Here is a 24909-nt window from a genome sequence, read left to right as displayed (position 1 = left end):
TACGCTGTCAGTCATTCTCGTGACAGAGATAACATGACAGAATTATTTTGGAGATGAATAACCGCTTTTTCGACTTGTTATTTCACTGAAATAGATCACCAGAAGCTTCTGGAAAGATGTCTTTTTTCAAAAGATTTACGAGAAGCAATCAAGATGGCGGAGACCAACGAAATGCTGCCCCTCCCCCGGGAATGCAGGCCATGGGAGCCAGTCTTCAGAGAAAATTTGCCAAGGGCGTGCAGTATAACAGTATGTTTGGCTCGTTTCTTGTCTGTTTGTTGTCACATTTTGAGATGCGCGTAATGTGAGCGTAAAACCGTATTCTCTCTCTCTCTCTCTCTCTCTCTCTCTCGAGCTCTCTCGAGCTCTCTTTCTGGAGCTCTCTCTCTCCATGTGACTGTCTCCCTGCTCTCTCTAGAGCTTTCTCGTCTCTCTGCTCTCTCTCCTTCTTTCTCTCTCTCTTTCTCTGAGTATCTCTTGCGCTCTCCCGTCTCTCTGAGTCTCCGAGTTAGTATGTTCAATATATTCCCCCCTTCTCCTAGCGGTTGATTTTTAGAACTACCTTTTATTTTGCTGGTAAAAGTAAAACAACAAAACCAGTACTCTGAGTTGGACTTTTACTGGTTCCTATGACGGTGACCACCCTACCATTTTTTGTGGATAGTTTTCATCATAAAAGTTTGAGTACCAGTTTGAAAAAATATTAGCGCCATCACTGATCTATCTTTATCATTTTTTTCTATTGTTGACAGTGTGTATACTAATTACTTTAATCTTTATAAGGATGTTTTGGCTGTTTTGTTTCAGTGAAAATAGTGATCCGGGGAGATAACAACACAGGAAAGACATGCCTCTTTCACCGCCTGCAAGGACAGCAGTTTAAGGAGGAGTACCTTCCAACAGAAGAAATTCAGGTTGATATTTTCATTTGAGAAATGTTGTGTTTTGAATTTAACTGAAACAGAATCATACGAATTTATTTGATGTGGTATATTTTGCTTCCTACAACATTATTCTGTGTGGTATCGGAATTGATTATAAATAAACTATGTGCAAGGGAATTGTATTGATAAATATGGTAAAATAATGCATACATCATTACATGTGTGGATTTGAGTTTGATCAAGATGTCCCGTTTTTTCAACCCCCGGTATAGGGGTGTGTATAGGTTTCGGTCGATGTGTTTGTTTGTTTGTTTGTGTGTTTGTGTTCGCATATAGATCTCAAGAATGAACGGACCGATCGTCACCAAACTTGGTGAACAGGTTCTATACATTCCTGAGACGGTCCTTACAAAAATTGGGACCAGTCAAACACACGGTTAGGGAGTTATTGGTGGATTAAGATTCTACAAGGACTTATAGAGAAACATATTCATGGTCAAAGGGAAATAACCTTCTCAGTTGGTGGCAGTGAGAATGGGTGCAGTGAGAATGGTTATTTCCCTTTGACCAACGGGGGTGTTTTTCCTACCTCGAAGGAATTTCTTGTTCGTTTTGTTTTCATGAAAAACTCTGTATGTTCATCGCTAATGTAAGATTGCTCCCAAATTATCATTATCAGTTACACAGATGATATATATATTATAAAATGACTTAGTGACACTGATACTGAATCCCACTGAATGAGAGTGACTTTTTTTTCTTTCTTTTTTTTATAACACAAGCTTTCTTTTTTCACAGCCTTTCAACTGCTAAATCTTCTTTGCTTTTGCTGTTAGTTTTAGTTTCTTGACTGGTGCAGTGGCCTAGTGGATAAGAAATTCATACATCTTAAAGCCGTGTGAGTTTCACTTTCAGCCGACGAACAAAGAAGAAGAAGTTTAATTTGTTGAAATTGTTGTGCAGGTGGCCAGTATCCAGTGGAACTATCGCGCGACAGACGACGTGGTCAAGGTGGAGGTGTGGGATGTTGTGGACAAGGGAAAGAAACGCAAGAAGCTGGAGGGGCTCAAACTGGGCAACCATGAGCAAACCGCTGTCAGTGTATTAATAATAATAATAATACGAATATTTGTCACGCGCACATATCTCACCAACAGGCGACTCAAGGCGCACATACACTCATTCACACACACGGAGACTTAAAGTCACTAACACATACACACCATCAACCATTAAATATGTACAGTTATTCAGGGTGGGATGGGGGTGGGCAGTGTAGAATGCATGGATTATTTGGAAAAAAGGAACGTCTTGAGTGCAGATTTGAATGATTCGAGGGACTGTTGTTGACGGAAGGGGAGAGGTAGTGTGTTCCATTAGCTAGGTGCTTGGAAAGAAAATGAACGTTGACCTGCTGTTTTGAGTTTGGTGTGGGGGATGTTGAGCTTAAGGGAGTCGGCAGATGATCTGAGTGCTCGTGAAGGGACATAGAGAGAGTCAGAGAGATAGGCAGGGGCGAGACCTCTGTACTGTCCTCTGTTTCTGGGACAGGCTGATCTTTCTTAACCCAGTGTGGGATTTTCAGTGGGGCGACCACCCCCAACCCAGCGCGTCCCCGGGTGGCGGATAGGGGAACGGTCTTCAGATATGGAGATCAGCCGCTTGCGGCCGCGGACCAAACTGGCTCCGGGTGGGATCCCGGCAAATCCTCCCCCCTGTGCTCTCAGGGTAGGACGTACGGGCCATGAGCTAAGGGTGAGGTAACCCCGACAGAAAACCCCGAATGCTGAAGACGGAGGACCCGGGCCGCACGGCGCATTCTAACAAACCACGGGTACACGCACTTACGCAAATGATGACACAATCAACCAGCACAGATGGAAATGGCGCTCGCCCATTGAGGACCCCCCAGGGTGGAGCAGCGTCGGGTCCCATGCCTCAAAGGGACCCAGCCCCAACTACTGGAGGTCCCTCCCGTCCGTCTTGTCACGCCAGGGGACGCGGGAGGAAAGTGACTGGCACCACCACAACCGGGAAGAAACCCAGTCAGCAGCGACCTTTTCAGGTCATGCACTGGAACGCAGAAAGTATCCTGAACAAGAAGACAGAGTTGGAGCATATCCTGCATGAGAAGAACATCAACATCTGCTGTATTCAGGAGACGCACCTGACACCCCAAAAGTCCTTCAAAGTGAGAGGCTACCAATGCCTTAGGTCCGACAGAACAGACCGAAGCAAAGGAGGAATCCTGACCCTCATCAGGAACAACATCAATGCCTGTTTGATAGAAACGCACATGGAGGACTCCGAATATCAGGTGATTCGAATCCAGACGAAGACATCAGAATTCCATCTTGTCAACTTCTACTGCCCCAATGATAGACACCTCGCCCTTGACACGATCCCCGCAAAGGCCTCCAACTTCATCGTGGTGGGTGACTTCAACAGTCATTCACAGAGTTGGGGATATGACCACCTGGATCGGAGAGGAGAAGAGGTGGAGAACTGGCAGGACGACAAAGGTCTCATCCTTTTGAACAGTCCCTTTGACTGCCCTACATTCTACTCCAGAAGATGGCACACTACATCAACTCCTGACCTAGCCTTCTGCACGGAAGACATGCACCAGCTAACCAGCAGAGATGTCGGAGAACAGCTAGGTGGAAGTGACCATCGGCCAGTCTTTTTGACCCTGGGCATGGAGTCCTGCACTGAAGCTTCCTTCCCACGGTGGAACTACAAAAGAGCGAACTGGTTCCTCTTTAGACATCGCACCAGCGAACTCACCAAAGACATCAGAGTCGAGGGTCGAGACATCAACATGGTGGCGAAGGACTTCAACATGAGCATCCTCAGAGCAGCGCGTGAGTCCATTCCCAGGGGTGCCAGGAGAGACTATAAGCCCTACTGGAGCAATGAATTGCAGGAACTGGATGATGATCTGGCAGACGCCAGAAGGGAAGCAGAAGTCAACCCGTCACAAAACAACAACATCCGCCTCCAGGAAGCCAAAGCCAAATTTCTCAAAAAGAAGCTACAGGCAAGACGGAGAAGCTGGCAAGAGAAAACAAGCTCTCTGAACCTTGAGAAGGATGGCAGGAAGCTCTGGAGGCTCACCAAGCAGTTGAATGATGAGAACACCAGCAGAGGAAAGATCACATTAGAAGAGAACGAGAAGGTGCTAACTGGAAAGCATGCTGCCAACCAATTTGCTGAAAGCTATGCAGCTGAGAGCAACCTCCATGTTAGCCCCGAGAAACAGAGAGAAGCAAGAAGAGAGAAAAGAGAGAGACCTGCCAGACAGTCGACAGTGGACGCCATGAGTCAACCACTCACACTCCACGAGCTGCACTCAGCTCTGAAAAAGTCAAAGGCGAAGAAGTCCCCTGGCCCAGACGGCATCACCAACGAGATGCTAACCCACCTTGGTAGTGCAGCAGAGAACAAGCTACTCGAGGTCTTCAACAGCAGCTGGCAAGAAGGATCGCTACCACAACTCTGGCGAGAAGCGATCATGATCCCCATCTTAAAAAAAGGGAAGGATCCAAAGAAGGCCACCAGCTATCGCCCAATCAGCCTCACCAGCTGTGTGGTGAAGACCCTGGAGAGAATTGTGAACGAGCGCCTCAGGTGGTACCTGGAATCCAGGAACCTCCTCGCCCCTGAACAAGCTGGATTCCGACAGTTCCGCAGCACTGAAGATCAGGTCACTTACCTGGCGCAAGAAGTTGAAGATGCCTTTCAGGAACAGAAGCTGGTCTTCGTCACCTGGATAGATCTTCAGAAGGCCTTTGACAAGGTCTGGAAAGATGGACTCCTTGTAAAACTGCTGAGGAAAGGCGTGTCCAGCAACATGTACCAGTGGATTCGCTCTTACCTCTATAACCGCAGGGCAAGAGTTAACGTCGACCAGACCAAAAGCAAGAAGTTCCTCCTTCGTCATGGCGTCCCTCAGGGCGGAGTCCTCTCCCCCACACTCTTCCTTCTCTTCATCGACGATCTGGTGTCTGAGATGCCCAAGGGGATCAAAGCTGCTCTCTACGCAGACGACCTTGTGATCTGGTGCAAGGAGGAGCACGCAAGTACTGCCACCTACAGAATGCAGCAAGCGGCAGATAGGCTGAACGCATGGGCAGAAGATTGGTGCGTCTCCATCAACAAGGAGAAATCCTCCACCACCCTATTCACACTGTCGCCAAAGCAGAAAGCCGGAACCATTAGGCTTGGTGGAACTCCTCTGAGAGAGGATGAAGAAGCAACGTACCTTGGTGTCACCTTTGATAGACGGCAGACCTGGAAACCACACATTGCACAGGCAGAGACGAAGGCCCGGCGCAAGCTAGCCATACTCAGGAAGCTGGCAGGTACCACCTGGGAAGCGAACGAGAAGATACTGAACACAGTAAACCAGGGAACAATCAGACCCCAACTCGAGTACGGCTCCACAGCGTGGTCAACCTCAGCCAAGACAAACCTGCAGACCCTTGACCGTGTGCAAAACCAGGCCCTCCGACTCATCACTGGTGCAATGAAATCCACGCCCATCAAGGAAATGGAGAAGCTTACCACCATCCAACCCCTCTGTCAGAGAAGAGAAGCCAAGACTATGGTACAGGCCGAGAAGCTCAAGTGCCTACCCGACCACCCCATGAAGCACAGACTGAGCAACCTCACCAAGAACCGGCTCAAACGGAGCAGTTTTGTACACGAGAGCAAGAGACTTTCTCGACAGTACAGGGAAGTCCTCCCACAGAACACTCTACCTCTGACCCAAGAAGAAGAGGAAACCCCCAAGGCAACAGAGAAACCAGGCATCCAGATCTGCACCAGTGTTCCACATGTTACCTCAGGAGAAGATCAGAATGACACAGCTCGACAGGCACTCACCTTAGCCCTGATCGACGAACAGTACCCAAAAGAGGCGTGGATCCATGTATACACCGATGGATCAGCAACTAACGCCGTGCTCAATGGAGGTGCAGGCATTCTCATCCAGTTCCCTGGGGGACATACAGCTACATCCAGCGTTGCCACTGGCAAACACTGCACAAACTATAAAGCAGAAGCAGAAGCTCTCATGCAGGCCGCCTCCTTGGTTCAGGACTCCGCAGACCCTTGCTACCAAGTTGTCTTCCTCTCGGACGCCCTTTCAGTCCTTCAGGCCCTAGAGAACGACAAACTCCCACAGCTGGCCAAAGCATTACAGATGGTCAGACAAACCAGAAGAGTTGTCCTCCAGTGGATACCAGCACACTGTGGGATACCAGGAAATGAAAGGGCAGATGAGCTGGCGAAAGAAGGAGCCGTGGAAGACCAACCTGAAAACAGTGTCAGCTTTAGTGAGCAGAAGACAATCATCAAGGCATTGATGAGGCCAAGGACAAACAGAGATGACTACCACAAACTGTCCAGAGAGCAGCAAGTCAAACTCATCAGGCTGCGTACTGGCCACAACAGGCTCAATGCTCACATGAACCGAAAGTTCAAGCTGGCGCCATCACCAACCTGTGCCTGCGGTCAAGAAGACCAAACAGCGGAACACATCTTACAGCGATGTCCCTTACTAGATGAGGAACGAAAAGAAGTGTGGCCGTCACCAACTCCCTTGCAGACCAAACTATACGGCAGTCGACAGGAGTTGGAGAAAACGACAACATTTATCACCAGTGCTGGACTGATTGTGTAACCTCTGCGAACGCCAAGAAGAAGAAGAAGAAGTCCTCTGTTTGACACAGTTTGTTTGTTTTTTGTTCTTGGCATTGTAATTCTAATTGTAAAGTACAGTGGAACCCCCCTTTAATTTAAGACCCTCCAATTTAAGACTCACCCCCTGTTTAGACCCTATTTCCTCAAATTTTCTCTTCAGAACCTCTGTTAATTTACTCACATTTTAGGGCTCCCTCCTTTTTAAGACCTCATTTTCTTAGATTTTTGAAGGTCGTAAAAGGGGGATTCCACTGTACTTAAAGAGACCTCCCAGAAGTGCAGGTCACTGACGGGCGAATTGGCGCAGTGGTAAGACGTCGGCCTCCTAATCGGAAGGTCGTGAGTTCGAATCCGGGCCATGGCTGCCTGGTGGGTTAAGGGTGGATATTTTTCCGATCTCCCAGGTCAACTTATGTGCAGACCTGCTAGTGGCTTATCCCCCTTCATGTGTACACGCAAGCACAAGACCAAGAGCGCACGGAAAAGATCTTGTAATCCATGTCAGAGTTCGGTGGGTTATAGAAACACGAAAATACCAGCATGCATCCTCCGAAAGCGGCGTATGGCTGCCTAAAAAGTGGGGTAAAAACGGTCATACACGTAAACCCCCACTCGTGCAAAAACCACGAGTGTACGTGGGACTTTCAGCCCATGAACGCAGAAGAAGAAGAAGAAGTGCAGGTCATTGATCACACCTAAGGCCAAAAAAAAAATTGGTGTGGTTAAGGTAACATAGCCAACAAAAAAAAAATAGGGTAGGAAAGTAGGCAATCACTTTTTAAAAAAACAAATTTTTTCTAATGTGTACAAATTAAACCTACTTGACAGGGAAATAAGTGTGCGACTCGAGCGCTGTCGCTTTCATTGCGTTTTCTGCACTGTTTTTGTTTTTGTTTTTTTGTTTTGACAAATGTAATAAAAAGTTATAGGGTCGGCCCCTAAAAATAGGGTAGGTCGGGTTACCGTAACCACACCTGTTTTTTTTTTAGGCCTAAACACACACACACACCTGGGTAGCGTGAACTAGTTGGAGGAAGCGACCCGAATGTCCAAGTGATGGGAGAACAAAGTAATGAAAATGGAGAGAAAAAAATGTTCACTTAAAGAAAAAGATCTTTAATGCCAAGTTATGTCTTTCACCCAGATGGAGGAGCCTTGCCTGGATGCTGAGTTTCTGGATGTGTACAAAGGGACCCATGGTGTTATATTCGTGTTTGACATCACCAAGCAGTGGTAAGATTTTGGCACATTTTTGGTAGAATGCTGGTGTTCTTGTTCTTAACATTTCACTCTTACTTGAATTTACTTTCTCTTGTTTATTTTTTAGAGAACCTGTATCATAACAATCAACCTCAACTCAAACAGCGGACACCCTTGAAGATTCAAATACAAAAAAAATCTGGAATTTCATGGCTTAGGCAAATTGATGGTGTCTTACAAAAAAAAAAATGTGTTGACATGTACTATCTCCTGAGAAGTTACTGATATAATTGTGACCAAATTGAAAGAGAATTCGGATGTTGTAGCGATTTAGCACTGACAGGCTTTGGGGAGGGGGGGAGGAGAGAGAGAGAGAGAGAGAGAGAGAGAGAGAGAGAGAGAGAGAGAGAGAGAGAGAGAGAGAGAGAGAGAGAGAGAGAGAGAGAGAGAGAGAAAGAGAGAGAGAGAGAGAGAGAGAGAGAAAGAGAGATAGAGAGAGAGCACGCACAAACAAACAAACAAACTTTATTTTACAAGGATAAAGGGAGAAAGAGAGAGAGATGTTCTGCAACAGGGAGATAAATAGATATAGATAGATAGTTGTACACTAAGGTCAGTCATGCTTACAACTATAGTGCCATACTGTATCATTCTATTAACGCTCTTGGCATGAACCCTGTGGAAACAATATCACATACTGAAAGTAGAGCGACCGTTTGAGATTCACTAACTGGGACAGTGAACCTCATGCAGTGCGATATCGGGCTATGACCACGGCATTAACATTACAGTCAAATATGCCCTAGCGACCACCTCTTAACCCTTTGACTACTGATTTAATGCAGACCGAACCCTCCAGGGCCGCTAAGAGAGTCATGGCTCGCCCTGCCTGGCCTGGTTTGTTTTCAAGCCTCAGACCGCGTGGAGAGATGTGTAGTCAGCTGTGCTCACGGACCTGTATCTATACTAACGATTACCAACTGGCAAGCTCCGGCAAGTTTTTTTCTCTACAATTCCCCTTTCTTTAGCCACCACCTGTCTATAACCTCCACTTTTGGTCAGTCCCTTGGCTGGTTGTATAGACAGGTTCAACTGTATCACCATGATGATGAAAACACCTTTAGCTGGGATGTACTGACCAGTTGAAATGTTTTCAGGACTTACAATTACGTGGAACGGGAGATAGAGAAGGTGCCCAGCCAGATCCCAATCCTGGTTCTTGGTAATCACCGCGACATGGGCCATCACCGCACCGTCACCGAGGAGAGGGCCAACAGCCTGGCTGACAGTCTCACCAGGGAAAGGTCGGTGAAAGTCACCACAGTCACACAGTGGAACCAACCCCACCCCTTTAAAGATAATCTGATCAGGAATATAGTTACTGCCTTTGTCTCTTTATCTTTCAGTGGTGATGTTAGCCTTGGTGCTGCAATCTTTTTGGAAATGAAATGAGCCTGTCAGGAACTGAGGAAGTTAAGAATAATATGAACAATGAAGGTTAGTTTAGGGAATGTTTAATTATCCAGCGACTGAAACATTTACCAGAACCTAGACCTACTGATTTTTGAATCGGGCAAACAAGACACACAACAGACAAGTAATAATTAAGAAAAAATAAACACTTAGTTTCGGATGTTGGGTTTGCTCCTTCAAAGATGGCATGATTTTGTCTCAGATATGACTGATCAGATATATTGAATAATGTATTCTCTCTTGATTTGTTTTAATGTATTTTTCTTTACATTTTAGACCTGAGGGCTCCGGGCAAGTGAGATATGCAGAGTCCTCCATGCGGAATGGATTTGGTTTGAAGTACCTCCACCTGTTTTTCAACCTGCCATTCCTGCAACTCCAGGTGTGTGCTTTTTCTGTTCTGTTGGGTGTTTATAGTTGAGCAGTCCTGGTAGAAGACTAGGTGGCCGAGTGGTAACGCACTTGCGCTCGGAAGCGAGAGGTTGCGAGTTCGACCCTGGGTCAGGGCGTTAGCAATTTTCTCCCCCCTTTCCTAACCTAGGTGGTGGGTTCAAGTGCTAGTCTTTCGGATGAGACGAAAAACCGAGGTCCCTTCGTGTACACTACATTGGGGTGTGCACGTTAAAGATCCCACGATTGACAAAAGGGTCTTTCCTGGCAAAATTGTATAGGCATAGATAAAAATGTCCACCAAAATACCCGTGTGACTTGGAATAATAGGCCGTGAAAAGTAGGATATGCGCCGAAATGGCTGCGATCTGCTGGCCGATGTGAATGCGTGATGCATTGTGTAAAAAAATTCCATCTCACACGGCATAAATAAATCCCTGCGCCTTGAATATGTGCGCGATATAAATTGCATAAACATTTTTTTTTTTAAATCCCTGCGCTTAGAACTGTACCCACGGAATATGCGCGATATAAGCCTCATATTGATTGATTGATTGATTGATTGATTGAGAAGAAAGAAGTATTATTTTGGTTTATAAACGACGTGGAGGACCCTGTTACATAATTAACAGACCCAAGGTTAAGACCAAGGGGACCCTGAATATCCAGTGGAAACGTTACTACATCATGGATTGCTTTTCCTCCGAAAGCAGCGTATGGCTGCCTTAATGGCGGGGTAAAAACGGTCATACACGTAAAATTCCACTCGTGCAAAAAACACGAGTGTACGTGGGAGTTTCAGCCCACGAACGCAGAAGAAGAAGAATGGATTGCTTTGAAAGACTAAATACCAGCACACACTTCACCCTGAACGCTGTAATCCAGCTTCAGCCACTCACTTAGCAAATGTAAATCCTCAGTGAAACATTCTCACACAAAATTGTCACATGCTAAACCGCGTGGTAAATATTTTTCACTCTTTCCAATCTTTTTTGTCTCAGAGAGCGACAGATTCACAATCACTTGCAGCTGAGAGAAAAAATGATGTCATGATACATTTGATGTGACTGTGACGACACTTTTCTAAATCCTTCTCTAAAACAAAAAGAAAAGTGTAAACCAGAAGTTTGTTGTCCCCCCAACAAATGGGAAAGCCGAGACTTATAATGGCGGCCACAATGGGTTCAGTATCAAACCCTACTGCAAGTGGGGAAAGTCAGAGTAGTTGTAGCTTGTGGGTTAAAGTTTGGTCTTCTTATATCAGTGGCTTGATCGCGGGTACAGAAAAGCTGCTCATGTCCACATGTTATGGCATTTCAAGTTCTTTATATAGCTCTTTAAATGGCTGTTCTCGTTTTGTTTTTTTGAATTCAGAGAGAAACTCTGCTGAAACAGTTGGAAGTGAATGCTAAGGATATGCTTTCTACCACTGAGGAGCTAGCCATTCACGAGGAGTCTGAGGAACAGAACTATGATTTGTAAGTTTGCTGCTTTCTTCTTCTCTCCTCCTTGCTTCCCTCTCCTCTTCTCTCCTCTTCTCTCCTCTTCTCTCCTCTTCTCTCCTCTTCTCTCCTCTTCTCTCCTCTTCTCTCCTCTTCTCTCCTCTTCTCTCCTCTTCTCTCCTCTTCTCTCCTCTTCTCTCCTCTTCTTTTCTCTTCTCTCCTCTTCTCTCCTCTTCTTTTCTCTTCTCTCCTCTTCTCTCCTCTTCTCTCCTCTTCTCTCCTCTTCTTTTCTCTTCTTTTCTCTTCTCTCCTCTTCTCTCCTCTTCTCTCCTCTTCTCTCCTCTTCTTTTCTCTTCTTTTCTCTTCTCTCCTCTTCTCTCCTCTTCTTTTCTCTTCTCTCCTCTTCTCTCCTCTTCTTTTCTCTTCTCTCCTCTTCTCTCCTCTTCTCTCCTCTTCTCTCCTCTTCTCTCCTCTTCTCTCCTCTTCTTTTCTCTTCTCTCCTCTTCTCTCCTCTTCTCTCCTCTTCTCTCCTCTTCTCTCCTCTTCTCTCCTCTTCTCTCCTCTTCTTTTCTCTTCTCTCCTCTTCTCTCCTCTTCTCTCCTCTTCTCTTCTCTCCTCTTCTCTCCTCTTCTCTCCTCTTCTCTCCTCTTCTCTCCTCTTCTTTTCTCTTCTCTCCTCTTCTCTCCTCTTCTCTCCTCTTCTCTCCTCTTCTCTCCTCTTCTCTCCTCTTCTCTCCTCTTCTTTTCTCTTCTCTCCTCTTCTCTCCTCTTCTCTCCTCTTCTTTTCTCTTCTCTCCTCTTATCTCCTCTTCTCTCCTCTTCTCTCCTCTTCTCTCCTCTTCTTTTCTCTTCTCTCCTCTTCTCTCCTCTTCTCTCCTCTTCTCTCCTCTTCTCTCCTCTTCTCTCCTCTTCTCTCCTCTTCTCTCCTCTTCTTTTCTCTTCTCTCCTCTTCTCTCCTCTTCTCTCCTCTTCTCTCCTCTTCTCTCCTCTTCTCTCCTCTTCTCTCCTCTTCTCTCCTCTTCTCTCCTCTTCTCTCCTCTTCTCTCCTCTTCTTTTCTCTTCTCTCCTCTTCTCTCCTCTTCTCTCCTCTTCTCTCCTCTTCTCTCCTCTTCTCTCCTCTTCTCTCCTCTTCTCTCCTCTTCTCTCCTCTTCTTTTCTCTTCTCTCCTCTTCTCTCCTCTTCTCTCCTCTTCTCTCCTCTTCTCTCCTCTTCTCTCCTCTTCTCTCCTCTTCTCTCCTCTTCTCTCCTCTTCTCTTTCATTTTCTCTTTCTCTCTCAAGACAGCAAGGCTATAAATGGTGCAAACACTTCTTCTGCTGTGGATTATCTTCAAAGTGTTCTGACAAAGGTCAAACACTGCTCTCACATTGCCTTTTGATAGGAGGCCTTATCTTATCTTAGTTTCCAGGCAAGAAACTGTATCTGACGTTTCTCTACTAGACTACGCATATAAAATGTTACCTTAGCATACAAGTAAAGAACTGTCGGCCTAGTGAGTTTTTGATCAAGAAATGCCTCCTTGCGCACGTGACTCGAATGTTTATCTTTGGTTTTTGGTCTGTTTCGCTGGTATCACACTTTTACTGCTTCAGTTTGTACGGGTTAACACCATTTGTCATAGTTTCCATGGTAAAGATTTTTTGTTGCAGGTTCCAAGATGCTCTCACAGCCAAACGACGGCAGCAGTCTGAGAAGTTATCTGAGAAAGCCTTGTCAGCTGCCAAGTTTCATCAAGATCAGTCGGGAAAGCTTGTATCAAACGATGAGAACGAGGCACCCACCGTTCCAGTTTCCTCTGCCTCTTCCGGTAAATTGCTGTAGAGTACAGTGGAACCCCCCTTTTAAGACCTCCAACAAATCTGAGATAATTGGTTCTTAAAAAGGAGGGGTTAATTTTACAGAGGTTATCAACAGAACGTCTGAGAAAACAAGAGGTCTTAAAAAGGAGGGAGTCTTACATTGGGGGGGGTCTTCTCTTCTTCTTCTCGTTCGCTCCTTCTATGTGGGGGTCTTAAAAGTGTTTTTTTCCCGTACTGCTTGCTTCACATTGATAACAGTATGTTGTTATTGGAAGAGTTAACTACTGTTTTGTCGTTGGCTGAATCCGACTGATTCCATTCTGTCCTTATCACAGTGCCGCGCTCTGCCTCGCAGCCCGCCATGCCACGAGTGCCCTCCTCCAACTCTGTCGACCGACCCGCCAGTCAGCAGCAGCAAGCCCCGCCCCCTGCGGTCGCCAGCAAATCCGAGAACTCCACCCCCGCCACCACCCCTCAGACGGAGCCCAAGACGGGATTATTCTCACGCCTCTTCAAGAGCAAGCAGCAGGATAATGGAACCACCAACAATAAGGCCAAGGCTGGTGAGTGTACCAGATATTTAAAAAGAAAACGAAATAGAAATACAAATTAATCCAAATCTCTCTTTGTCTCTCTCTCTCTCTGTGTCTCTCTCTGTTTATTGCCAAACACTCAAACTTCTTTTGAGTGGAATTTTGCTTAAATGACAATGTTCTACTCTGTTTATTTCTCTCTCTCTCTCTCTCTCTCTCTCTCTCTCTCTCTCTCTCTCTCTCTCTCTCTCTCTCTCTCTCTCTCTCTCTCTCTCTCTCTCTCTCTCTCTCTCTCTCTCTCTCTCTCTCTCTCAAATTTAAAAGAAAATGTCAACGACCTGCCACTGCATAGCAATTTTACTTATTTTTGTATAAGGTCATTAAAATCTTGCGTCTGTCTGAGAGAATCCAAATTCTCATGAAAATTAGACCTTGTCATAGCAAATTTATTTATTTTGTTTTTACAGAAGTGAAACAAGAGGAAGGGCCCGCTGTGAAATGCGTTGACGACTTCGTGCCTGACGACAGTGCCATTGACAGTTTCCTTGATGACGCAAAAGACATCGCCAAGGAACTGAAGGACAGCAGAGAAGAGGAAGACAGGTCAGTAAGATTACATTTGAATATTTTTGGATTGACATTTAAATAAAAAGAAGACACGCCAGTAACCAGGTTAGGTACTTGTTTTGATCAATATTTCGGCAGATAACTGCCTTCGTCAGGATGGTAAGAAAGTACGGAATGACGGCACGTCATCTACAGTGTATTAAATTGTCATGATGAGTTATGACGTCATTATTTCCCGCGCATTCTTTCTTTCTTTCTCTTGTGTTCTCTGTCTAGCTGTCTATCTCTCTTATTCTTCCCTCACACACACACACACACACAAACACACACACACACACACACACACACACACACACACACACACACACACACACACACACACACACACACACACATGCACGCACTCACGCACACATGTACATACCCACACCCATCGATAATTTTCTCTCTCTCTCTCTCTTTCTGGATTGAGCTAATGATTGTGCACAATTTCAGTCCGATTCGAAAGCAGACAGAAGCATAGTTTCAATTTCCTCCAAAAAATGTCCCCCAACCTCAGCAACTATTGCAGTCAACTTTGTTCATAAAAGCAGCTAAGATTTTGACAGGAAAATGTTGATTGAAAAGTAGAAGTCATCCAAATTCAGCTAAAGCCTTTGAGTTAGAGTCTTTATTTTGATGTAAATAAAATCATTGCTCTTTCATGATTTCGGTTTTTCAGTGACGATGACGCTGGCGGAAACCCCATGGTGGCAGGTTTCCAAGACGATCTGGACTCTGACGATGATCTTTCCACGCCAGCGCCATCAAAACAGTCCTCAGCTAGGCCCTCTTTCTCTGCAAAACAAGCCGACATTGACATCTCCAGCGACGAAGAAGTAGTAACCCCAAACAAATTTAGGAACACTCCTGCTGTGACGCTGGACGCTGACTTATCAAGTGACGAAGATATCTCACGATCCAATCCAGCCGTGAGTGTAGCAACTGTTGACATCACAGACTCTGAGGAAGAAACAGAAAAACCCAGAAAGTTACAGCAGAAGAATGTGACACGGAAAAACAGTGACAGGTCAACAACGCCAGAGGAGAAACGAAATGGAAAAGGTTCGAAAGGAAGTGTGTTAGCTACAACAAAACAGTCTGCAGTGCAGCCGTTGAAAACAAAAACAAAGCCTGTGGTTGTTGATAGCGATGAAGAAGACAGCGGTAGTCAAGGGGGAGGTAATGGTGTTGTAAAAGGGGAGGAGGGAGACAACTCTGCCTCAGGGGCAGACGACAAAGCATTCCACATAGACGTTCCACAGGAGGACTTTGGAAACTGGTTGGACCAGTTTGAGACGAAGGTAAGGTGCCTGGTCAGTACCCTTTGACATGGACACACACACCAAAAACCTACTGCCTGGCTGCTTTTTGCGCAGGGTGGGAATTTTTTGCTGAATTTATTTTGTAGCTAACACCTGTGTCACTATGAAATCAATTCATCGCAGGGCGCAGTGGCCTAGTGGTAAGACGTCGGCCTCCTAATCGGGAGGTCGGGAGTTTGAATCCCGGTCGCTGCTGCCTGGTGGGTTAAGAGTGGATATTTTTCCGATCTCCCAGGTCAACTTATGTGCAGACCTGCTTAGTGACTTAACCCCCTTCGTGTGTACACGCAAGCACAAGACCAAGTGCGCACGGAAAAGATCCTGAAATCCATGTCAGAGTTCGGTGGGTTATAGAAACACAAAAATACCCAGCATGCCTCCCCCGAAATCGGCGTATGGCTGCTTGAATGACGGGGTAAAAATGGTCATACACGGAAAAATCTACTAGTGCTATGAGTGAAAGTGGGAGTCTAAGCCCATGAACGAAGAAGAAGAATTCATCACAAAATCCTCACCCTGCACAGGAAGCGCCCAGGCTACTGATTTTTGGTGTGTGTCCAGGTGGAAGTGTGCTTTTTTTTCAAGTAAAAGTCTTTATTTTACTTGTTGGTTATGTCTGCTGCTCAGTTTATAAAAGCCACAGAAGTCTTTATTTCAGGAGTGTCATGTTCATGTCGGATCGTTCAGGCAACATTTCAGAACTTTATCTCTTCATGGTTTTTTCACATTTGATTTGAACATAGTTCTGTAATTCTTCAGAGCAGGGATTTGTCCGTGTTTTCATGGAAATCTGCAGTTTTAGTATAAGAGGGCACCTGAGATGATCGACTCATGTCTACTTTATACATTTATTTATCCCAGCATTTTCTCCTCAAGATAATTTTGGAAGTTTCCCCTTGTTGAAAATCGTTTCTCTGATTCTTTTCCGTGTGAAGCCTCCCAATACTGTTGAGTATTGTTCCCAGGCCTCTATCCTCAATACGTTTTTGATCTTAACTCATTGTTCTGACCCCAGGCCTGTCCAATGTGTGCTAGCTATGATACATGGGATGTCTTTTGACACAACATTTTTTTTGTGGTCAGGACATTTTAACCAATATATATTTTGAGTCCAGGTTAAACTGATCTATTATCCGCTGTGTCTAGGAACAACACTGGCTGGTTCAAACACCGATTAATTCTCTTTGCAGAAGCCAGCAGCAGCAATCAAGAAGTCCAAGCCCGTGGCAGTGACGCCACTACCTGACAGTGACAGTGACGATGACACGCCACAAATAAGTGAGTTCTCATGCCACACATGATCAGTGAGGAATTTCATCGTAGTACAGTGGTACCTGTGATGAAAGGTCACCCTTGGGACCAGCCAAAAGTGTCTCTACTTTGCAGGTGTCCTTTCTTGACAGGTATATTTTGGCGGAACAGTCGAACTTCTCTGTTAAGGCCTCCAGAAATCTGAGAAAATCATGTCTTTAAAAGGAAACAGTTTTAATTGGAGGTCAATTTACAGGGTAATAAAAAGAACGTCTGAAAAATCAAGGTCTTAAAAAAGAAGGGAGTCTGAAATTTGGGGGGGGGGGGGGGGGGTCTGGAAAGAGAGATTTCACTGTAAACTGACAGGATTGTGGAGGAACAGAATGCATCTGTTATTAAGAGGAGGGGCGGTCTAGTCATATCATAGGCACTGTTACCAACAAAGAGTACCAGTCAACTTTTCCTGGCATTACTGGCTAGTTATAGTGCCATGACATTTTGAAAATACTTAGATTTTGCCATGCTTGCAGTTTTTACAGAATCGTAGAGGCAGTTTTGAAAATTGACTTTTCAGAAGGGTGTTATGTGAAGTGATTAATTGCGTGGTAGTACGATGTATGTTTAGACATATTTTATGGGCACAAAAAGTAAGGGCCAAGTGATTTTGAACATGGGTGCAGATATTGTTTATTTTGTAAAGCAAGGAGTCTGATAGGATATGAATAAATATATGTTTGCATTTTATTACTGTATTCTGCTGGCTCTGTTTCAGAACCAGTTTCATCAGATATCGAAGAAGCTCCTGCAAAATCAACCACTAAGAAGAAGAAAAAGAAAACAGAAGAAAAGGTAAGAAGAACACATGGCCGACTTTTTTTGTACATTCGCAAGACTGATCTGTATTGTATACATTTTCACAAAGCTAGTTTTGTAATGTTCACAGTGAGGAATTAACTTTTGAAATCTATTGCAAGGTCAGATGTTAACGCTGTTGTTTTGAAAGTGGATCAAAAACACCACATTAAGTTAACCAATACACCTAACTTGTTTTAACCAACAACTAACTGTGGCAGTGACGTCACTCCTTGACGGTGACAGCGACGATGACACGCAACAAATCAGTGAGTTCGTGTGCCATTGCACTGACTCCCGTGAATTGCACGTATCTATGCAAGGCCCTGAGCCTCCGTTTTGGTGCTGTTTCATATTATGGTCCCTCATATCTCTCTCAACTCCTCCAAATGTATAAACTCACTCGAAACCCTCTGTTCATTCTCTGACAGCCTCATCTTCTGCATCCCAAATTCCAATACAAAAACCTATGGCAAACGTGCTTTCTCTCTTTCTGCCCCTCCCATACAAACTGTCTGTTATTCATCGTCACTGCCTTCCTTCAAATCTGCCCTCAAGCCCTATCTTATTAAAGAGCATCGTAAATACATTGTTACTATTAACTTCTGGACAAGGAGCCTTTTATCAGATGTATATCTATAGTTTCTAAGTGAGTGATTTCAATTCCTGTGTTTCTGAATAGTCCTGGTTGTACTTTACCTGTCATCTGTATTTTAGTGTGTAAGAAAAACACAGAGAGAGATAGAGTGTGTGTGTGTGTGTGGGTGTGGGTGTGTGTGTGTGTGTGTGCGTACGTGCGTGCGTGTGTGTGTGTGTGTGTGTGTGTGTCAGTGTGTGTGTGTGTGTGTACATGCACGCTTGTGTTTTTGAGATTTGTGGATGAATAAGTCTTCATTATCATTATTATTCCAACAAGAAGAATAGTTCGGTTATAAAACCAACATCAAAACAAAGAGGGAGGATTTATGAAAAATGTAGCAGTCGATCTGTTTAGGATTTCTCCATGTTACAAAGCAGGTCAGTTTGCTCTTTGTCATTTTGTTATGACTTTTCTTATACGTGTATTTTGTATTTAGCTACCAGAGATATGCAGGTCATACACTTCTTTTCTTTAACTATTTGTTGTTGTCAAATCTGTGTTTCTTGCTGTTCATTGTACTTTTATCTTTTGCAGAGTGAGGAAAAGTCTGGTCCCAAGAAGAAGAAAAAGAAAGACAAAGAGAAAGAGAAGACGAAGGAAGCTGATGGTGAAAAGAAGAAAGAGAAAAAGAAGAAGAAAAAGAAGAAAGAAGAAGGAGGAGGAGGAGGAGTGGGGGGAGAAGGAGGGGGGAGTGGAGGATTCGAAGACGAAGAAGACTTGGACAATTTAGAAGCTTTTCTTGGAAGTTCCAAGGAGGGGGGAGACTATGAAACGTTCTAGTCTGATTCGAGTATTTTAATGGGATACACACAATTATTTTGACTCGTGATTTACTGTTGTGAGGAGAATGAAGAAATCGTTTGGCTTTGTGAATGGAGAATATTGTGCTTGCAGAATGCTTCTTTCTGTCTTACAGAGTTTGAATGCCAGTTGTATGTGTCACCAATAGACAATGTTAGGATATCACTCTGTCAGGTCTGGATGGGTTTTGAAAGAGTGAATATACTTGCTTTTATTGAGGCAAACTTTCCCACGTGACATTATAGACCAGTCACTAGCGAAGGGTGTGTTAGAAACATGTGAACAAGGAACATGTGAAGAAAGCTTGCCTCACTGAAAGCAAGAGTATTCACTCTTTCACAACCTATACAATTCTGACAAAGTTATTTCTGAAGTTTGTCTATTACCTGCATACAATGCTACAGTGTGCTTCACATGAAATCAATGCATAAAAGTGAAATGTGACCAAGAAATAATAGAAGAAGAAACAGAAAAGGAAAAAGAAGTAAGAGAAACAAGAGGCGAAGCCTTCAAGGCTCACGTAAGAAATCGACAAACAGTAACACACACACACACACACACACACACACACACACACACACCACAAACACACACACACACACACACACACACACACACGCACACCACACACACACACACACACACACACACACACACACAGAAAGAGCATAGGTGAAACTGTGCAAGAAAGCGAGACACTAGATCTAGATCTGTCTGTCTGCATGTAGCCTACACTAGTCTCGGCCCGCTCAAAATAATAATGACCGAGACTTTCAGTACTTCCTTCGCGTGACGTCTAACCCTCTTACGTCATAATGTGACGTCAATGTAATGTGACGTCTTCAAATGTTAGAGTTTCTACCACAGACATACACACGCACGCACGCACATACGCACGCACAGACAGACAAAGTTACGATCGCATAGGCTACACTTACGTGAGCCAAAAAGTACAGTATTTTTTTACGTACATGTATGTAATTGCAAAACTGTGCCATCTTAATCTAAGTATGACTTCGCTTAAAACTTCCTTATTAATAAGCTCAAAAGTTATTTCTCAAACAACACCTGGTAAACAGGTTTGCAAGCCTTAAAGGCACAGTAAGCCTCCCGTAAACCATCACAGATACGGTCAGGCTTTTACACACAGTACAAACACCCTTTCATTTAAACACTCACCGATTGAGAACATCCTAGGTGCCCTCCGTAAAGAGCGAACAATTTTGAAAGAATTTATTTTTGCGTGGTTTATCTTACCCCTGAGCCATCGTGAACCCGTGTGATCCAGTTTCCCTTTTTCAAATGTAGTCGTCGGTTAGTTATTTGAATGCGACTATTTACAATAGCACGTTTTTATGCACGAAACAAACGGCTGTGGTTCACAAGAACTCTAGCGATGGCTTTTGACTGTTGAGAGGAACGGCGATATGCACTGATAAACCGGCGTCGTCTGCTACGACCCTTGCGTGACCCTGCTTCCGGGCTTTTCTTTTTTCAAACTTTCACAACTTCGAATTGTACTGATCTTGTCTTGATGAAAAAAGAATTCTTTTATGATTAAAGAATGTTTGTGTAAGAAGCTGTCAATTTATTATTTAGATTTTAAAAGTTAGGTCTAGCGCAAAAACGCACCACGGTCCAAAAACATTTTGATAATCATCGATTCACGGCTATCGCCAGTTTACATCGATAGAATGAGACCCGATGGGAAGTAACTCATGTTTGACCTGAGTTCAGGATGGGTCCAAAAATTGTTCGAGACAATCTGCAAAATTAATTCTTTAAAAATTGCTCGCTCTTTACGTAGGGCACCTAGGATGTTCCCGTTTGGTGAGCGTTCAAATGGAAGGGTGTTTGTACTGTGTGTAAAAGCCTGACAGTATCTGTGATGGTTTAGGGGAGGCTTACTGTCCGGGCGTGAATTCCGGTATTCATAACGGCCGTCCAGCACCAAAACGAGGCGCCATTGCTGTTGAGGCCAAGTCCACGAAAATAAATTCTTTGAAAATTTCTCACGCTCGACAGAAAGCAGCCAGGATGTTCCCATTCGGTAAGCGTTCACATGGAAGTATGCTTGTACTATATGTAGACGCTCGGGGAGCTCTGTGATGGTTTACGGGAGGCTTACTGTGCCTTTAAGTTTCATTCAATAAATTTCTGTTGAACAATAATAGCAGAGAAACTGTATGGTACATGTAGCACCTATTTGACATTGTAAGTTCTGTTAAGAGTCATCGAGTCAAAGAAACTTGGAACAGCATTGGGGTACATAAACATGTATACACACTGTATTGTGCAGAATCTGGTGCTCATTTTTAATTTACCATACTTTCCGGGTGACAAGGCGCTTCGTTATACAAGACGCACCCCCTTCTTTTTAAAAAAATTGTAATCCAGTCACCCATTGGACGCAGGGGGCCGATAGGGCGCACCAAAATGACCCAGTTTTTGCCATGAGAGGTGGTTCCCCTGTCATATCTGAGAGAGGAAACACTTCCTGCATCGGGGTCAGTGACCGACTTTAACTGAGTGAAAATATGTGTGCTCTGTGTGTGCGGCCAGATCAAAGGCATTGTGATAGCTGGGTGGCCTTGTTTATAGACACGACCTTCTTCCCAGGGGTCAATGACCCAGTTTTTGCCATGAGAGGTGGTTCCCCTGTCATATCTGAGAGAGGAAACACTTCCTGCACCGGGGTCAGTGACCGGTCAGTGACCGAGTTTAACAGAGTGGAAATCTGTGTGTGCGGCCAGATCAAAGGCAGGGCAGTACCTAGTAGCTGAAACATGCATTATCACAAGTTGTTTGACTGGTACTCAAGCGGTCTCTTTGATTTTTTTCGTATTTCATACACGGATTAGGCTCTTCTTATACAAGACGCAGGAGTCGAACTCCAGGAAAAAAGTCGCGCCTTATAACCCGGAAAGTACGGTACTCCCCGCCCCCTATTTCCTACATCATTTCTCTCTCTCTCTCTCTCTCTCTCTCTCTCTCTCTCTCTCTCTCTCTCTCTCTCTCTCTCTCTCTCTCTCTTATACTTGCAACACAAATGAAAGCAGAAGTAAAATCAGTATTTATTTTATTTTGTTTCAGTTTATGCACAATTTGCATGAGAACAGAAATGTGAACATTTCAAATATAGTGAACATGAATTTATATTTATTGTAGTTTCTTGACAGTTCTTTGGTAGAAAACAAAGATAAAGATGGAGGGCTTATTAATATTTATTTATTTATGTGTTTATTAATGCATTTATTTATGTGTTTATTTATTCATTTATTTATGTGTTTATTTATTAATTTATGTGTTTATTTATTCATTTATTTATGTGTTTATTTATGTATTTATGCTAGGCGTTGTCAAACTGTAAGTTATAGGTGTGATACAATCTTTTCAAGATTACCGCTAAATCTAATTTCATAAAAAGAAGTTCAAGCTTCTTTTTTTTTCCTGTACCCTTGATTGTGTTCAGTTCATGAATACAGTGGAACCCCCTTTTAAGACCCCCCCCTCCTAATTTAAGACTTCCTCCATTTTAAGACCTTGCTTTTTCAGATTTTGTGTTCATAACCTCTGTAAATTTACCCCCATTTTAAGACTCCCTCCTTTTTAAGACCTGATTTGATCAGATTTTCGAAGGTCTTAAAAGGGAGGTTTCACTGTATTTGTGTACATCGTATTCTCTGGCTTCAATGTCAGCAAGCATTATATAAAGGAATGGTACAAGTATTGGACAGGAGCTTGCAAAATGCAGCTTTATTGCATGGTGGCAAAAACTCCCTCTCCCTCTCTTGATACTGTTTTTTTTCTTTTTTTTTTTCTGGCTTACTTTAAATTTCTTCTTGACATGTAGCATTTCAAAAAGGCTGAATTGTTGCTGGCATATTAATTTTGAGCAGCTATTTATGTAATTCATTTACAATATAACCATTTGTGTTATTCTCAGTAACGAGATGATACTGATTTATGAAACGGGGCAAGTCAGTTACAGTCAAAAGGATTTTGTTCTGTATTGACCTGCTCAGGATGTAAGCCCCCGCCTCCAACCCCTCTTGCACCTCAAGTTGTCAAATAAACAATGGGAGTAATTGAGCATTTTACCTTCAAAAATGTTTTGCATCTGCTGACTTTAGTATGCTGTTGATATGCTATTGACACATGACGTCATGAGAAGTATGGTCAAAATTAAGAAGCTGTACATTTAAATTTGGAGTAGACCGGAAGGAAGATTGAAGCTCTGTGTGTGTGTGTTTGTGTGTGTGTGTGTTTATCTGTTTCAGTGTGTGTGTGTGTGACAGGGGGAGGGGGAGAATACACAGAATGACAGAATGAATGCAAAATATAAAATAACAGTGTGAATGCTTGTATGTTGTACAAAGCTTGCAGGAGTGTGTACAGGAAACTTGACTGTAATAAATCAATTCGGACTGTGTTGTTAATGTACAATTATGTTGTTGTTTTGTTTGGTTGGTACATGTATGTAACTACATTTGAGTTCACATGTTGCGTATGCAAATAAAAGTGTTTATGCTCTCTGTGAAATGCTGTTGTGTTGTGCTGGGTTTCATTTGGTGTTTTTTTCTTTAATTTGTGTGTCTTTTAATTAAGTTTCAGTCTCTGAGACGGTCAACTAAGACTTTTTAAAATTGTGATGAAAAAGGTAGGTGGGGGTGGGGATAGGGTGGTGCATAGACCTATATTATCTAATATAGGTCCCTGGGTGGTGTTAACTTTAAAGTGATGTTGAAAGTTGAATCAGAGAATGTTTTTATAAAGACTGGAGCTTTCTCTCTGTCTGTGTTTGCCAGTGTCACTTTTTGATGATGGCTGTCTCCTCCACTCTCCGTCTTTCTCTGTCTCTCTCTTATTTTTGCTGTCTTTCCCCGTGACTCTTGTCTTTCTTATCATATCTTTCTTATCTCTAACACCTCGTTCACACGGTTGACCAAGGTTAAGAACAGAAAGTCTGAGAAAAAAATGGTCTTGAAAAGGCGTGAGTCTTAAAATGGGGGTCATTTGACCAAGGTTAAGAACAGAAAGTCTGAGAAACAAATGGTCTTGAAAAGGCGTGAGTCTTAAAATGGGGGTCATTTGACCAAGGTTAAGAACAGAAAGTCTGAAAAAAAATGGTCTTGAAAAGGCGGGAGTCTTAAAATGGGGGGTCTTAATAGGGGGGTTCCACTGATAATATTATGTCTATTACATTCCATAATTTAACAAAATTCTTGTCTCTCAAATTAGTTAGTTAGTTAGTTGTTGTTTTTTGGGTCCAGCGGACCATATAGGCCAAATCAGGATCCCAATGAGACGCTGTGTTATTCGCATTGTTATTCACAACGTACATTGGTAGCTTCAACAATGCATTGGATTAATGGCCTTTTTCTTGTACTTAAAAAAACCAGGCTTAAACTTTTGTTTGGTTCTCACATAAAATTTATTTTTTCTTTATTTTAGAGGGTATTTGTTGTTAAGTTGCAGTCGGGAAAAAGTCTCATCCAACATGAATTTATGAAAAAAACAGTGTTTGCATTTTCCTGCAAATACACACTGTAGACAAATACAAAGAATGTTTTAATATCTGAAATGAGAAATGAATGTGTGGTGTATACATATATCACAATATCAAACAACATATGACATAAGTTAAAACATAAAACATTAATATTCAGTGTACACACATCTTGAACATTATCATTATAATCATCTAAACTCGGATCCACTCGTAACAATTCATTTCCAAGAAAATGCCCAAAGCAAATCTGATATTTATGCCGTGCGCCCTAGAATCCAAGATCTCCGGGATTGTCTCAAAGACAGAAAACATATTCAGACTGTGAATCAGGCTGCAGTGAAATACTCTGAAATGCATATTAAATGATGGAGGTTTTTTAAAATCATAAAAAATGACCAAGAATTGAAATATACGTTTAGAGATTGTCTCAAAAAAAAATGCATAAAAAGAGTCAGCAAGGTAGAAAACAGCATACGCAAAATTGATTAAAAAATTAA

The 24909-nt window shown here is 43.4% G+C and overlaps 1 protein-coding gene and 1 long non-coding RNA gene across 3 annotated transcripts; both read left to right on the top strand.

Annotated features, from left to right (window-relative positions):
- LOC138949096 (rab-like protein 6) lies at positions 1-19000 on the top strand. Of its 2 annotated transcripts, none has more exons than XM_070320836.1 (14): positions 1-249; positions 808-914; positions 1848-1979; positions 7735-7823; positions 8948-9094; positions 9540-9645; positions 11028-11131; positions 12743-12900; positions 13228-13455; positions 13893-14028; positions 14714-15335; positions 16547-16634; positions 17380-17456; positions 18634-19000. In XM_070320836.1, the coding sequence occupies exons 1-14, from the start codon at positions 117-119 to the stop codon at positions 18877-18879; spliced, it is 2373 nt and encodes a 790-aa protein (XP_070176937.1). In that variant the 5' UTR covers positions 1-116; the 3' UTR covers positions 18880-19000. The 2 variants fall into 2 exon arrangements, with proteins under 2 accessions (XP_070176937.1, XP_070176938.1); XM_070320837.1 differs by lacking the exon at positions 18634-19000 and adding an exon at positions 17681-17707.
- Positions 19001-19529: 529 nt separating this feature from the next.
- On the top strand, positions 19530-23442 carry LOC138949104 (uncharacterized). The gene is made up of 2 exons (XR_011450163.1): positions 19530-21360; positions 21550-23442. It is a non-coding gene; the product is annotated as an uncharacterized lncRNA (long non-coding RNA).
- Positions 23443-24909: the final 1467 nt, after the last annotated feature.

This window comes from Littorina saxatilis, linkage group LG15, assembly GCF_037325665.1.
Source record: "Littorina saxatilis isolate snail1 linkage group LG15, US_GU_Lsax_2.0, whole genome shotgun sequence".
NCBI lineage: Eukaryota > Metazoa > Mollusca > Gastropoda > Littorinimorpha > Littorinidae > Littorina > Littorina saxatilis.
Note: the sequence above shows the minus strand (reverse complement) of the source record. Positions and strands in the feature narration are given on the sequence as shown.

Excerpts from the sequence above, each read along its gene's own strand:
- LOC138949096 (XM_070320836.1), top strand. The coding sequence starts at position 117 with ATGTCTTTTTTCAAAAGATTTACGAGAAGCAATCAAGATGGCGGAGAC. Across the intron at positions 1,980-7,734 it reads GCAACCATGAGCAAACCGCT|ATGGAGGAGCCTTGCCTGGA; the intron begins GTCAGTGTATTA and ends TCTTTCACCCAG. Across the intron at positions 17,457-18,633 it reads AAAAGAAAACAGAAGAAAAG|AGTGAGGAAAAGTCTGGTCC; the intron begins GTAAGAAGAACA and ends TATCTTTTGCAG.